The 14,203-nt window shown below is 42.5% G+C and overlaps 1 protein-coding gene across 1 annotated transcript; it reads left to right on the plus strand.

The window, feature by feature from the left end:
- The first annotated feature begins 1,093 nt into the window (after positions 1 to 1,093).
- Positions 1,094 to 8,007, plus strand: TMEM45A (transmembrane protein 45A). Its single transcript, XM_010157844.1, has 5 exons — positions 1,094 to 1,305; positions 3,482 to 3,694; positions 4,407 to 4,591; positions 6,790 to 6,935; positions 7,600 to 8,007. The coding sequence occupies exons 1-5, from the start codon at positions 1,116 to 1,118 to the stop codon at positions 7,691 to 7,693; spliced, it is 828 nt and encodes a 275-aa protein (XP_010156146.1). The 5' UTR covers positions 1,094 to 1,115; the 3' UTR covers positions 7,694 to 8,007.
- The last annotated feature ends 6,196 nt before the right edge of the window (positions 8,008 to 14,203 follow it).

Genomic DNA, 14,203 nt, shown 5'->3' on the forward strand with positions numbered 1-14,203 from the left:
AGTTTAGCCTCCAGAAAAAGGAGAGGGCTCATGCTACGTGACTAGACAGCATTACGTGAAACATCTGCAAGTACTCCATGGCCCACAAGCCAGAGTTTAAAACTCCTTATGCAGAGCTGACCATAGGAAATACTTACTGAAAAGAAAAATATACCAGAGCCTCCACATTCTGTTCATAACCAGATGACTACAGTGTAGTGTGGCGATCGGATTCTTAAGCCAGCAACAATAATAACAGAAAGTACAGATTGCAAATGCATCTGAAGTGGTTACTCTTGATGGTTGTCTGTGCAAAGATTTAGCATGCTTTTGGGTCACGATGCACAACGACTCAGTTTATAACAAATTAAAGAAAAATTGCAATTTAACATTAGAACTGTCATTTTAAAGAAGAAGTTATTTGAGCTAGGTTAACTCTCCTGAAAGTTGGGATGATGACCAGAATTACTAGGTTTTAATAATGGCACCGTTTTTAAATGGCTGTATAACACTGACCTTATCACTCAGTGCACTTGATGTACTTGATAATAAGTATCTCATTGTGGGGGCATAATTCACCTATCAAACATTGAGAATTACTTTATGCTTGTAAATCATAATGAGACATTAGGATTGAAATACAAAACACAATTTATTAGTGAATATTTACCCATCGGATCTGTATACAATTAATATTTCCTTCAGTCACGTATTGTCTTGATTTCTGTTTGTAGACTAAAGAAACAAAAACCCTACGTAAAGGTGAAAGAACCAAATTGTGAATATTCATGTTCTCTCTTTGGTAGTACAACTTCAACAGCATGACATAGCGTACTATGTATTTTTTTCTCTTAACTTGCCAGCTGCCAGCTCTGCATTTCAGGCCAGCTGCTTTGCAGTTGGGTCTCTACTCCTATTCTGCGAAGCTATGAGACTGGGGAGACTGGCTGGGTGTTTTGAACAGCCAGGGAAGGTAAGTACCCACATTTATTTTAAAATGAAGTGTGAGTACTTAATTCAGAGACACCCTTTGATGTAAGCAAGGAGATGTTTTTAAATTATAACCCACAGAGATCTACTATTTCCACAATCAATCTGCATTTGTTTCACCTTCAGGTATCGCCTAGCAGAAAGCCATGGGCAACTTCAAAGGGCATGCCCTCCCTGGAAGCTTTTTCCTTCTTTTTGGCTTATGGTGGTCAGTGAAGTATCCGCTGAAATACGCCTGTCGAAAAAACAAGAACGTTTGCTACCTTGGTTCCAGGGCAGGATTTCAGCGCCTGGAGTTTGTCGAGGGGATCATCAAAGCTGTTTTTGCCCTGATTGGTAAGTAAGGCACTTGGGGCACACAGCAAAGAGGCTGTGCCTTTTAATGCCTTTTTTTTTTCCTTCAAATTTTGTTCTCTGATAAAACATATCCCATTGCTTTTTAGTATCTTGTCCTTTACACACCACAAACCTAAGACCTAGTGGGGCTACTGCTATTAATTACATAGCTAATGACTGTAATGTGGTTTCCAACCACAGGCGTCTTCTGGAGCTTCTTTAGGGTGTCCTGACTACCCCACAGCTGGTCCATCTGAGTGTTCATCTGCTTTCACTACTTCAGGGACGATATTTAGGCAAGGGGGTCTCGCATGCTGACTGGGAGCCTCAGAGTGAGGGGGCACCGCTTTTCCATTTTGAATCGAGCCATCTCAGATGTCAGTATTCTCCACTGAGTCACTGATAAAATGCGTAAACGCAGGTGCTTCTTCATTAAAGTTATTCAAAAGGGAAAATACACACAGGGACTGAACTCCAGACCTGATTGTCGCAGGACTGTGTGCAGCAGAGCAGGGGCAGGGGGCTGTCTCTCCTTCTGTTGGGGCCTGGACCGGGTGCAAACCCACGGGGATGGTTTAGTGAGCTGTGCAGCCAACTGGAAGCGCACAGGTCTTGTTCACATTCCAGCAGGCTGTATGTTAGCAATTTACCTGTATAGAGTAAGTAAGCTAAATAACAGGAGACTTTGGGAGCTCAGCATATGTGGCTCTCAAATTGAAAAGGATCTTAATGTTTAAGATTTTTAGATTTTTAAATTCTATCAATCTACTCTTCTTCACTTGCTCAGAGTTGCCTCATTTCTCATCAAGGTGCAGGCTGTGCCAAAATCTTGTTCTCGCTTTTTGTTCCTCTCTGGGGGTTGTATCAGTTAAGATACTTAAGCCCTAAAGTGATGTTGTGTGTACAGTATACACTTTGATACGCCTTAAAAGTTTATCAAACCCCAAATAATCGAGTTCATTTTGAAGTGTGAGCAGGGACACCTTTTCTACGAATATTCTACTCAGTGTCTAGAGGTAGTTGGGCAGCTAAAACATTCATCTAGTGTTTTCAGTTTTGCCCCAAAACAAAAAGCTATTAACATATGGTAATTTCAGTTCCAGTCAAAAATGTGGATGAGAAAGCCTGACAAGGACAAGCAGTAAAAGCAACAGCAGGAGTAAAACCTGCAGTTTCTATGTTAGGAAAACTTGAAAGAAAGGTGGAAAACACTGCATTTGCTCTGCAGCATATCTGCTTATACAGCAGGATGCTGGCCCATGCTTTATGAACAATATAAAAACTTTAATGTTTTAAAAGCATAGTTTATTTTAAACCCTTCTCAAACTTCATTGATTATATAAAGTATTTAAAAGCAGCTTTCCCCTTTCTAGAGTACTGCGGCTAGTTAGCAAGAGACCAAGAGGCCAAGGTAAGGGAGGCGGTGGAGCAGCAATTCAAATACTAACTCAGTGTATATTCTCATGGGACTTTTAATGACTCTACACTGTGGAGGGATTTCCTTTTATGGCTTTATAGGAAAAATGGCCTTTGATTAAGAGTCTGAACTCTGTCATCCTGCCTGTTGCAGGGGACTGAAATGGTAAATCTTTCTTTTGGGGACTTCAGCATGTGTTATGTTTGAACCACTGGGAAAGGCAGTGGAAAAATTCAGTCAGAGGACTACTACAATAGCAATTGTTTAAAAAAAAAGGCAGCACAGAACAGCTGTCTCCATTTTCACTGCTGGAAATGGCAAGATGCAAATAGTCCCACCAGGAGTGGAGCTGAAGCCTGGTTTGCTCTGGCTTTCTTCTCTCTGGATTGTGTGATGCTTAATATATGCTTGAGCTCGCTCTGTGGTCTTTCCCCCAGCAAAGCAACTTATTTCATCTCTTCTCCACTGCCTATTTTCTTGAAAATTTACGTGAAATTAATATCTTTGAAGCCTCTGTGCACTTTCACTTGAATTTGGACAATGTTAAAAACTTTACTGGGAATGGCTGAACTGGGCAGAAAGGAGCAAAACATAACAATGACCCAGAGCAGTCCTCAGGAAGCCAGCCTAAACCCCAGATTGACTGGCGTTATGTTGCATGGTGATATGTTGTTGCCTCTATTGTTTGCATAAAGACTTATCATCAGTCTATACCTCAAGCACCAGGACAAATAGTCATACTTCTCGTTTCATGCACAGGAATGGTGGCTGAGCAGTTTGTTCCTGATGGACCACATCTGAAATTGTATAATTATGAGGAAAAGCATTGGGATCACTTGATGAACTGGCAACACGCCACCATGTACCTCTTCTACGGCATTTCAGGGCTGGTTGACATCGTGGCTCATGGGACCAACGCACTGCCAGTGGCCATGGACAGGATGATGCTTTCCTTAGCAGTGTTTATTGAAGGTCAGTTTACCTCTCCCGGCAGAGGTGTGTGTGAAACCTGCAGAGGGGTATCATCAATCTCAAAGCAGCCTAAGAGAATGAGCTTATGGGAGCTGGGTGTTTAACTCCCTGAAATGCTTAAAAAAGTTTGGTCTTGGCCCTCCTTGAGCTGCACTGCAGGCCAGGGCATGATCACACATTGCAGGGGTGTATCTGCGCTTTCCTTGCTGGCTCAGATAGCGACAGAAATGTTATGCAAATAGCAGCAAAAGCCTGTTTTGGGTAAGTGCTCAGTGCTCAGGATGTGCTTCAATGTGTGTACTGACATGGTACGTGACTGGTTAGCTAAAACCAGTGAGAGTGCGTTTACCTGCACAGCAATTGCATGTTGGAATTTCACTGGAGACACACTCAGTTTATGTTTTCTGAACACACAGTATATCTCATAGCATCCCACTTGTTACACTGCAGAGACAGATGAATGACACCTTTTGTTAACGTGCTTTAAACAAAAGGTGACAGAGCTGCAGCTTCCCATGCAGTTTCTTGGTCTGAGCCCAAGAGTGGGAGTACACAGCACGTAGGCATCAGTCTTAAAAATTTTTTCTCCGTTCAGCTGTGAAGGAGATAGTGGCAAAAGAGAAATGCTAAAGGTTCACTGTTTTCTAAAAGCAAACACAGCGTGACTACAAGGAAAGAAAATATCTTAAACTGATTGCTTACTTCGTTCCAGGTTTTCTCTTTTGCTACCATCTTCATGGGAGAGCCATGCTGGATGTTCATGTTCATCAGTTGTTGCTATTTGCTGTCTTTGGAGCTGCTGTTTGCATATTTCTGGAAGTCTTCTTCCGCGGCAGTATTGTGCTAGAGATGCTCCGTACAAGCCTCTGCTTATTACAGGGCAGCTGGTTCTGGCAGGTAGGTCACTTTTCTGCCTTAGAAATTTCTTCCTTCGCCAAAATTAGTCATTTACCCCTTTGTAGATGTTTCATAGGTGATATAATATGGCTTTTAGACACAGACCTCAAAGGACTCATAGATAACAATGCACTCTTAATGCCCCTTAAAGAGATAAAAGTATTTATTGTATCTGTTTTAAGGATGAAGAAGCCATTTTCCCCCTGGTGTCTTCTAATTGAATCAATAAAAAAGCTAAGGTGGTTTTGACGAGCTCTCCCTTGCGATTAAACAGCCCCTCTGATCTCTGTTACATCCTGTTCAAAATTCACCAGCCAGATGGCAGGGATTTTACAGCCCAGCAATATATGCTGTTCCTTATGAAGACAGTTCCCACTGTCAGCTGCTGGAGCAGTGAGTAAATGCCCGGCGGAGTACGGGACAAGTGAGGCAAAGCACCCATTGACATTGCATGGAGAGGAACGGAGGTGCGAATTATCGGTCATGTTGGCTGCATCTTTCTACTTTGTACAAAGCATTTCAGCTGTGGCAACCTAAGTTTAAAGGTGTTTGGGCTCCCAATTCACATTAAGAGATCAAGTGATGTAAAGCCTACTGCTCTTCCAGCGTTCAGGAAACTAAGTGGGAGAAGTAACAGCCCAAACTTTTATATTTCCGGGATGTGGCTCCCAAAAGGACTTTTCAAAATATAGTTGCCATGCCTTCACTCACGTGTTGTTCTATCCAATGAATAGATATTTGATAGTGACCCTTTCTGTGCTGTCAGTCAAGAGGGAGGATTTAGTGAATTGCTGTGATCTTGGAACAAAGGAATAGGAGCGCTAGTGCCAATGTGTGTTTCATCTTGCAGTGGCGAACTGAGGTCACACCAGTGATTTTTCTTTCCAGCATGTCTAGACTGGCTTCCCTTTTTTATATGCTGGCCAGACACGATTAATAAAAACGTTTGCTGTTCCTTAGGAGAACTGGACACTCAGCACCAAATCAAATATTTAAATACTTGCTCTGGCAAGAAGACAGACCTCGGACACGGCAGTAGTTTTCTATAAGTGAACTCAAGAACCTGGTGCTGCAGCACTTGGTGTTCTATTTTCCTGTTTGTAAACTCCTCTTTGGTGTTTTAAGAAGTTTTACAGAAGAAGAACTAGATGCAACCATTTATTCTTTGTTGTCTGCCTAGTCTAATTTTAGAACAAGTTATTTCTTTAGCTCTGGAGACAATGTGTTTTTTGTTTCAAAGTAAAAAACTGAAGAACTAAAAATACAAGAGATTTAAGTGTGGCATTTTTCATACTTGCATCAGACTTCAGCCATATGAGTGACTGAAACCCACATACTGGTTGCAGCATGACAAATTTGGAAAAGGTGAAGGGACTCACTTTTTGAATCATCAACACCCTCATTCATGGAATTCTCTGCATGGAAATGCAAAATCCCTCTTCCCATCCTCCTTCCTCTCCCTCTCTTCCCATCTCCTAAATTTTCAGCTGAACTGCTGAGTGGTGACTGAAGAGTACTAGGCAGCACAGACGATGGGTGCTTGTCAAGGCAGACCCCTGTGTAGCCATGGGAATACTAGTTTCCCAGCATATGCATTAATCTGAATTTGAACTTTCCCAGCTCTGAATAAACAAGTCATCTACGTATTTCACACGAACTTATAGCCTTGGGTGAGGAAGTTCCATTTTTATGTAATTGAAAACCTGACCTTGGATGACCCAGAAGAAACAGGCTTATGGGTCGCCTTTATTTATTAATTTATTATTCATCTTCTGAACCATCTAACACATTCCCAGATGCTGTTGGGAAGAAGCGAGTCAGTGCAAATGGCCAGGCAGGTTTGCTGGTCGGTGATGAGCTTGCAGTTCAGACCCTACATGGCTGAGCACCAGCCTCTTTCCTTAATTGTAATCACCTTCCTTTCTGTAATTGTAATTGCTGCAGGGCTTGTTGGGCCAGCTTCTTTATTCGCTGGGCAAGAGCAGTGGGTCTCTGGGGCAGGCTCTGCATCTCCAAAGGCACTTCTGCACAAAACTGTGTAAAATGATCCTGAGTGTGACTGCAAAATCATTTATAATAATCACAGAAATAAATATTCAGCATGATAGGAAAATGAAATGTCTGCCTTGTGATGGGTAGCATAATACATGATACAGCACAGGATATATAATTGCTAATTATCTTTTTTTTAATTACAGATTGGTTTTGTCCTTTATCCTCCAAATGGGAGCCCAGAGTGGAATCAGACAGATCATACTAATATGATGTTTCTGACCATGTGCTATTGCTGGCATTATGCCTTTGCTTTTCTTATACTTGCAGTGAATTACACAATCGTCAGCTGGTAAGTTACTTGAAACACTAAAACTTTGGAGACCTGTCTATTTAGTCTAGCGGGAGCTTTATTTGAGAAAAGTTTCACCGACAAATCAAAAGGTTTCCACAAATAATTAATTGTCTTGCAAGGTAAAATAAAAATAGATATTTCTAACCAATAGCTCTGACAGCATAATACTTCTCACATAAAATGAGCTCTTTTTGATAGTCTTCCACATTTTTAAGTGCATAAAATGTTACAAGGAGGAGAAACCTTCTACTCCTATGTCTCTCTCACAGTGCTCATCTCTACTAATTCCAAGTGCCTTAGTCTGCAGGCTTCATGACTTTGAAGATTATTGGACAGGTTTCATTGCTGGCAATTTCCTGCTATTAGACCTGATTTCTTTTTCACTACCGAGTTTCATCCCCTAATTTCTAAAGATAGCCCTTTTCCTCCCTGCCCAATGCTAGATCTGACAAAATTCCAGCTGCAGAGTTAACATGGTTGTAAAAACAAGCCTGATTCTGCCATGTGTGATCGCCACAATGGCTCACTTCAAGTCTTCATAAATCAATAAACCTAATTCCTCGATGAGATGCAAGAGTTAAACAGTTTTTTACCATGGAAAAATGGCCAGATTAGCCCTTGAGTTACTACTGACAGCTCTTTTTGTTGTTGTTGTTTCCAGGGCAGTTCGTTCAAGGGTTAAACACTCCCAGTCCATGGAAATGGGATTACTGAAAACATCTGAACGAGATCAGGAGTCAGAAGATGAAATTTAGTGTGAATACGGCTTGACTAGTTTACCTGCTCTACCATTAGGCTAATTGATACCTCATTTCTAGATTTATTTGCCATCTTATTTATTCTTCACTACAACTTGCTACACAGATATCACCCCCCGGGTACTGTCTACATCTACACAGTTACATCCTTCTTTGTGGAGGGTAAGCTTGGTATTGATATGTGGTGGTTGCACTAGTACCTTGCTTTACTCATGCTTCAGAGAAAACCAGGCTAATATTAGAGAGACTTGGTCTGGCTAAGGTGGCATGAAGTCTCTGTGTTTGCCTCATTAAAAGCTAAGCAAAATGTCTTCCAGCTGCTGCTGAACAGGCTGTTTCCCTAATTAGGGTGTCCAAATAAGTGTGTTTGTACCCTGCAAATAACTGTGCATAAATAACTCAGCAGACTTGGGAAACAGTAGAACAAGATAAAAAAATCAGAGTCTTGCAGCAGTCTTGTTTAACACTTTTCTGTCTCTGCTTGTGGCTTTACGTTGACCGGAAAGAACGACTCCCTGCAAACCCAATCAGCGTTCCCTTGAGGGCTGCGTCACCTGTGCACTCCTGCAGAGACACCACCAAACCTGGTAGGAGGACCAAAGGGGTGTACGATGGCCAAAAGCCACTGCAGTTATTCGTTCTCATGCCTGGATAGTCCTGCCTCTGTGCTATCACTTGACGTTGAAAGGCAGTGAAGTGACTGCTTCCCGCAGCTCCTGGAGTCCCTTCTCTTCCGGGAAGGCCAAGGGCTGCCCAGTGGGGCAGTGCCTGGCCAAAAAGCCGGTTTCCTTCCCGAAGTTAGGTCCTTCCCTTCAGTGGAATTTGGTGGAATTTCAGCAGGGGTCATAGTAAACATGTGACTGGATCCAGCACCTGTTTTTTTTTTTCAGTGTGAACCAGGAAAATCATTAACATAAAATGATTAATTGCAGTAAGCCAATTGCTTGAAAAGATAGGCAATAAAATAGTTTGTAGCTCAAAGGGCTCTCAGAACTCAGAAACAAAATTAAAGGCTTTTCCTAAGGCTATTTAACCTTCAATGCAGCATACACATTCACTTCATTTTTAGAACCCACCTTTTAACTTCTCTTTTTCAAGGAACACCTTCCTTAGCTGCACATGCTGTTGATGCTGGATTTTAGACCATCAGGCTTATCAACGCCTTTCCAAAATCAGTGAGGTTGATTATTCTGAAGGAGATCTTCAGAAAGTACTTTGCTTCTCATAGGCAGGAACAATGCAAGTTTCTTCACTGCTTTTCTTGATAAATTACGTTTAATACTGTACAAATATTAAGGTGCTGTATCTCTAAACAAAAGGGATAACCTGAGCAGGAAGAAAAGCATGATAAACTGTCTGAGCTTTGATATGTCTTCTTAGAAGACTTTAGTTGGTAATATTTTTAAAACTATTTTAGATTCTTCCCAAGTACGGTGAAGTGACATGTGTAACCAGGTGTCACATTATGCAGATGAATCTACTTTGGACAGCAAGAATAGTTGGCTCACAGACATTTCTGTGTTTAGAAATGTAAAATGGGAAACTGCAGGTGCATAATCAAAGATCGCCACTTTTCTTAATAATTGTTTGCCCTTCTTCAGTGCCTTTCTCTGAAGGACATTAGAGATTTTGGCAAACTTTAATGAAGTCTGTCTCAGGACATTCTTGTATGCTAGGTATCGGTATGACATTTTTGTAGCTCCATGTCTCAGCTTTGCAGTGGTCTCACTGTAAGCTCTGAATCATAGACTAGTTTGGATTGGAAGGGACCTTAAAGACCATCCAGTTCCAACCCCCCTGCCATGGGCAGGGACACCCTCCACTAGACCAGGTTGCTCAAAGCCTCATCCAGCCTGGCCTTGAAGACAAAGGCTCCACTCTGCAGATCTAAGACTTGAGTTTCATTACTGTGGTTCCATTAAAACCAGATTTTCTGCTGGCATAAGCCAGAAGGAAAATCCACAGCTTTGCTGAGGTGCTTGCCTGTTAATTGCAGCAGGGATGCATTGGCCAAATGCAGCATGTCGTTGCTGCCCAGCTATAATCTTATCTTCATTGTGCCACATCACTCATCTCTAAATTGTTGGGGGTTTTTTGAAGGGCATATTTTTTTTTCCATCTGGCATGGTTGGGGTATAAAGCTTCTGCAGTGCTGGACAATGAAGATGATGGTTGTATATCAAGGAGAACTTGGGGATTATTACAAAAGTCTGTTGTGATAAGGCAAAATCAGTGAGAAGTGAGTCTCATGGGATTCAATAATGCAAGTGAGCTGTGAACGTGGAGGGTGCTTAGCAAACTTTCGTTTTGAAAAAAACACTTTTTCAGAAACAAAAAGTGCCGTTACTCGAACGCAATGGCCAGAGGAGTGGCTGCGTGCCGCGGTTCCTCCTGTGACCGCCTTGGCTTGGTGGCTCTGGCTCTGTCCTTAACTGCACCTGGGCATTAGCCCAGCAGTGGCTGTAGGTCTGTGCATCTTCTTGGGAGTGACCCTGAGCAAGACTCAGCCTGCTGAGAGTATCACCTCTCTCTCCCTTTGTCTCCCTGCTGTGAATCTCCTGTAAATGATCAGAGAACTGGGGGCGTAAGCCTGTCAGACACCTCTGATGGTCTTGGTGCAACCATGCTTAGCAAAGATGCCTCTGAAGAAGCCCAGCCTGGAGGACAATGCAGTCTGTGACACAGACCTGTAGGGCAGGCTTCTTACAAAAACTCTCTCTTCACAGAAGAGAAGGTGGCATTGCATTATTAAGCTTGAAGAAATGCAAGGAAAAACAGATCCTGAAGCCTCAAAGAAACATAGTCTCTTGGATTTAAGTTTTGGTGCTGACAGTACATGCAGAGTGAGTGTCATAGTGGGGTTTTGTGCCTGAAGTATCTTTGGTGCCACAAAGGAAAGAAACACCCTGTTTCAGGCCAGGTTTTTGCTACGCAGAACTCCTGACATGTTCTTCTCGTTCAAAAGAGATGCCCAGGAAGATTAAGGTACCTATTATGATGGAAAAGGTACAACCTTTGGCATTTCACTAGCAACAGATTTTGCTTGAGTTGAATGAGTGAAGGCAAGTCTGACAAGTTTACAAATGCCACTCAGAAGGTAGCTGCTCTCAAGAAAATTTAAATTATTGTTAAATATTGGTGCCTTTAAAAAACTAAATGGTAGTTTATAATAGACAAAATATGCTTGTAATTTTATTTAAATAAAATTGATTTATTCATATAAGATGTCTGTCATGTTTTCAGGGGTAAAAATAAAAACATTTATGGGGTAGGTTGGAGTGGGATAGACGGGTTACTCTCATAGCCCACCCAGACATTTGAGTGACTGGGACTTAAATTCAGGAAAGGTCTGTGCTGCCTTGTCAAATTCCCATGATTCTATTTAATTGCCATTTACAACCCAGGTGAACAAAACTCTTTTTGGGGTCTGGCTCCTTTGCAGCCTGCTGACAACATAGAGCGAGCTCTCTTGGGCTCAGGCAACATCGTCCCAAGACCAGGCTCCCCATACTACGCATGAGTGTCTCCCTCCTTGCCTCACCCCAACACCAGTGTTGTGGGGTATAAAGCTTCTGCAGTGCTGGGCAATGAAGATGATGGTCAAAGAGAACCTGTGGATTATTGCAAAAGTCTGTCTTGACAAGCCAAAATCAGCGAGAAGTGAGCCTCATGGCATTCAATAACCCAAGTGAGCTGTGAACGTAGAGGGTGCTTAGCAAACCCTCCTTTTGAAAAAAATGCTTTTTCAGAAACAAAAAGTGCCGGTACTTGAACGCGATGGCCAGAAGAGTGGCTGTCTGCCATGGTTCCTCTTCAGATCACAGATCCACAGAAGTCAAATGCTATGGAAAAAGGACGTCCCAGATTTGGATCCGGTCTCCTGTGTCACACATGATAGAGCACCCAGCAAGCCATGTAAACAGAACTACATCAAAAGGATCTTTCTGTTTTGTCAAGCTTAATAATAAAAATATTTGAGATTTCATTTGACTTTACTCCCTTTTTCCTTTAAAAAAATACCAACAAACCAAATCCATTTTTCTTCTGGAAGAGAAAAAATGCGTTCTGGAAGAAAACTGATACACTTGAAGAAATGTTTGCAGTTACAGATTTTGTCGTCTCCTATTTTTCACCAGTTTCTAAAATTGAAACCAGGGACCATACCTTTCAAAGAGTAGCAAACAATTTTGCCCACTCTCAGGCTGCATTTTGGGCATAAATTTATTATCCATTAAAGGTTACAGTCCCATGACTTGTTTTCATCATTCCATGGATTTGTTACATGTTTGATGGAGAGTGGTTTGTTTGTCAACTTTGGGTGGGATGCATCTATCTATAGACAAGAAAACTTCTAAGTTTCTCCAGGACCAGGTAAGAGAGAGAAAGTCAGCACTTCCTAACTTCCTATTTCATCTGGTTGTTCACAGATCTGAAAGAGTTGCATAAGACTTCTGAAAACTACCAGCCAGAAACCTTAAAAAGCTAGAAGTAGCTTTAAATAAGCCAACTGGGGAATCAACCAGTTTGCATTAGAAAATCAAATGTACCAATGCCACCATTTCCCATGGGGTCAGGGCTGGGTTCAGCTGTCTCCAACCACGTCACCAGCAAGACTGCTTCCTGTCATGGTCGACCTCAGGGAAAAGCTGCATACCCCATCCCATTCAGGCAGTGCTGTAAAATGCACTTCTTGGCATCGGCTCTGTGTAAGACAGGCCAGCTTCAGTGTGTGGCAGGTTAGCTCACAACGGGAAGGTGTTTCCACCCATGGGGACACCTTGGGACCTCACAGTTGCGTGGGTGTTGGGGTGAGGCACTCCTGCACAGTATGGGGACCTTGGTCTCGGGGTGCTGTTGCCTGAGCCTAAGAGAGCTTTCTCTAGGTTGTCAGCAGGCTGCGAAGAAGTCAGTATCCCAAAGGAAAGGAGGCTGGAACTACCCCCTGGACAACTAGGGAACAAGATATCCTGGTGGAAAATGAGCATCACTGAGCTGGCAGCTTAAAGGGAAGGCAGCTCCTCAAGTTCCTGGCTCCCTGATGATAATAGCGGGTGCACCCACACTGGCATGTTAGTCTGGAGCAAGACAGTGCTTTGGACCTCACCCGCTCATCCTAACTCAAGAGCCAAGGTGTGCACCATGGGGAGGAGTCAAAGCATGAGAGCTGGAGTCCCTTCACAGGAAACCAAGTTCAGTGGTGCTCCCCAGCGTTGCCCCTCGTGTGCTCCAAACACTAATGGGGACCTGCATCCCTGGGACACAGCTAGAGTTCCAAAATGCCTGTAGCATGAAACAGTTGTGCTACAGAGGTCTGCTCCTTTGGCACTACAGAGTAAGGGAACACACGTGGGCAAGGTGGGGCATTTGTCTGGCTGGAGGGAAGGAACCCAGTAAAGTTTTATCATGAGGATAAATGACTTAAATATGGCTTTCTCTCATTTACTTTACCTGCATCTCTGTAAAGCTTGGTAACTGTGATATTTGCTCTAGATTCTGTAAATAAATACTTTTTTTTCTCTTGTATCTAAACCTAGCTTGAACCAACAGTAAAATTGGCAACAAGGAATCTCAATCCTACAAGTTCATTCATCCTTAAAACTAAGGCATTAGAAAAATTTGGTGTAACTGGTACCTTAATGCCCTCCTCCCACATCGTTCAGTTCCACTGAACTACAGCAGCTGGGGTAGGAGTTACTGGTACAGAATTTGGTGGAAGAAAACAATAATTTTTTATCCAAAAAGCCCTTTAGCATGTGCGGTAGTGGAAGCAAGCCTGAATCCCAAGAGCTGCGCAACAACAGCACATCTGTTAAAAGGGAGAAAGGCAACTGGAAAACGGCTGGGCACTTGCCTTAAAGTCTATTCTAGGTAAACTATGTGCTTGCTCAAAATATGTGGAAGTAAAAAGCCTCGTATTTGTCAAATAAGACATAACTAGTCCTCAGATGGCTTTTTCAGAACAGTCATTTCTCACACCTTGCTATGTAATTGTTGCAGTTCATGGTTTTCTATATTTCCTACAATTCTAGAATGATAGCATGTTTAAAAAGTAGTTGAAAAACATAATTATAAAGACTACAGCATGCTTTACAACTTGACTCAGAAAGCAAGCTCTTGTATATAGACCACTGCCATTTAATTACAAAATATTCTGAGAGGTCAGTCACAGTAAGGGCATGAGATTGGCACAGCAATGACTATGTTTAAATACTGTGGTTACCAGCCGTTGCCTCCCTGAGGAGGAGAAAGAAGAAATGGAAAATGGACTGCAGATCTATACAACTGAATAGCAATTAAGCAACTAGAAATCACTCCCAGCACTCTAAGACTACAGGAGGGGAAACTGCGTCCATGGTATACGGCGTTTCAGTCTGCCTCCAACGTTATTTACCAGGGACGAGGTTCTCAGACACACTCTGCGGTTTTTATAGCTCCTGTAAGGCAGCCCCAGAAGCAGTAATGCTGATTTCCCTCTCCTGACGGGAATGACAGCAGGAGTGAAAGCTT

Source organism: Eurypyga helias, unplaced genomic scaffold, assembly GCF_000690775.1.
Source record: "Eurypyga helias isolate BGI_N326 unplaced genomic scaffold, ASM69077v1 scaffold6428, whole genome shotgun sequence".
NCBI classification, from domain to species: domain Eukaryota; kingdom Metazoa; phylum Chordata; class Aves; order Eurypygiformes; family Eurypygidae; genus Eurypyga; species Eurypyga helias.

What these genes read in the sequence shown, in the direction of transcription:
- TMEM45A (XM_010157844.1), top strand. Translation starts at nt 1,116, where the DNA reads ATGGGCAACTTCAAAGGGCATGCCCTCCCTGGAAGCTTTTTCCTTCTT. An exon ending in AGCTGTTTTTGCCCTGATTG is followed by an intron (nt 1,306 to 3,481) that starts GTAAGTAAGGCA and finishes TTTCATGCACAG; the next exon opens with GAATGGTGGCTGAGCAGTTT. An exon ending in AGGGCAGCTGGTTCTGGCAG is followed by an intron (nt 4,592 to 6,789) that starts GTAGGTCACTTT and finishes TTTTAATTACAG; the next exon opens with ATTGGTTTTGTCCTTTATCC.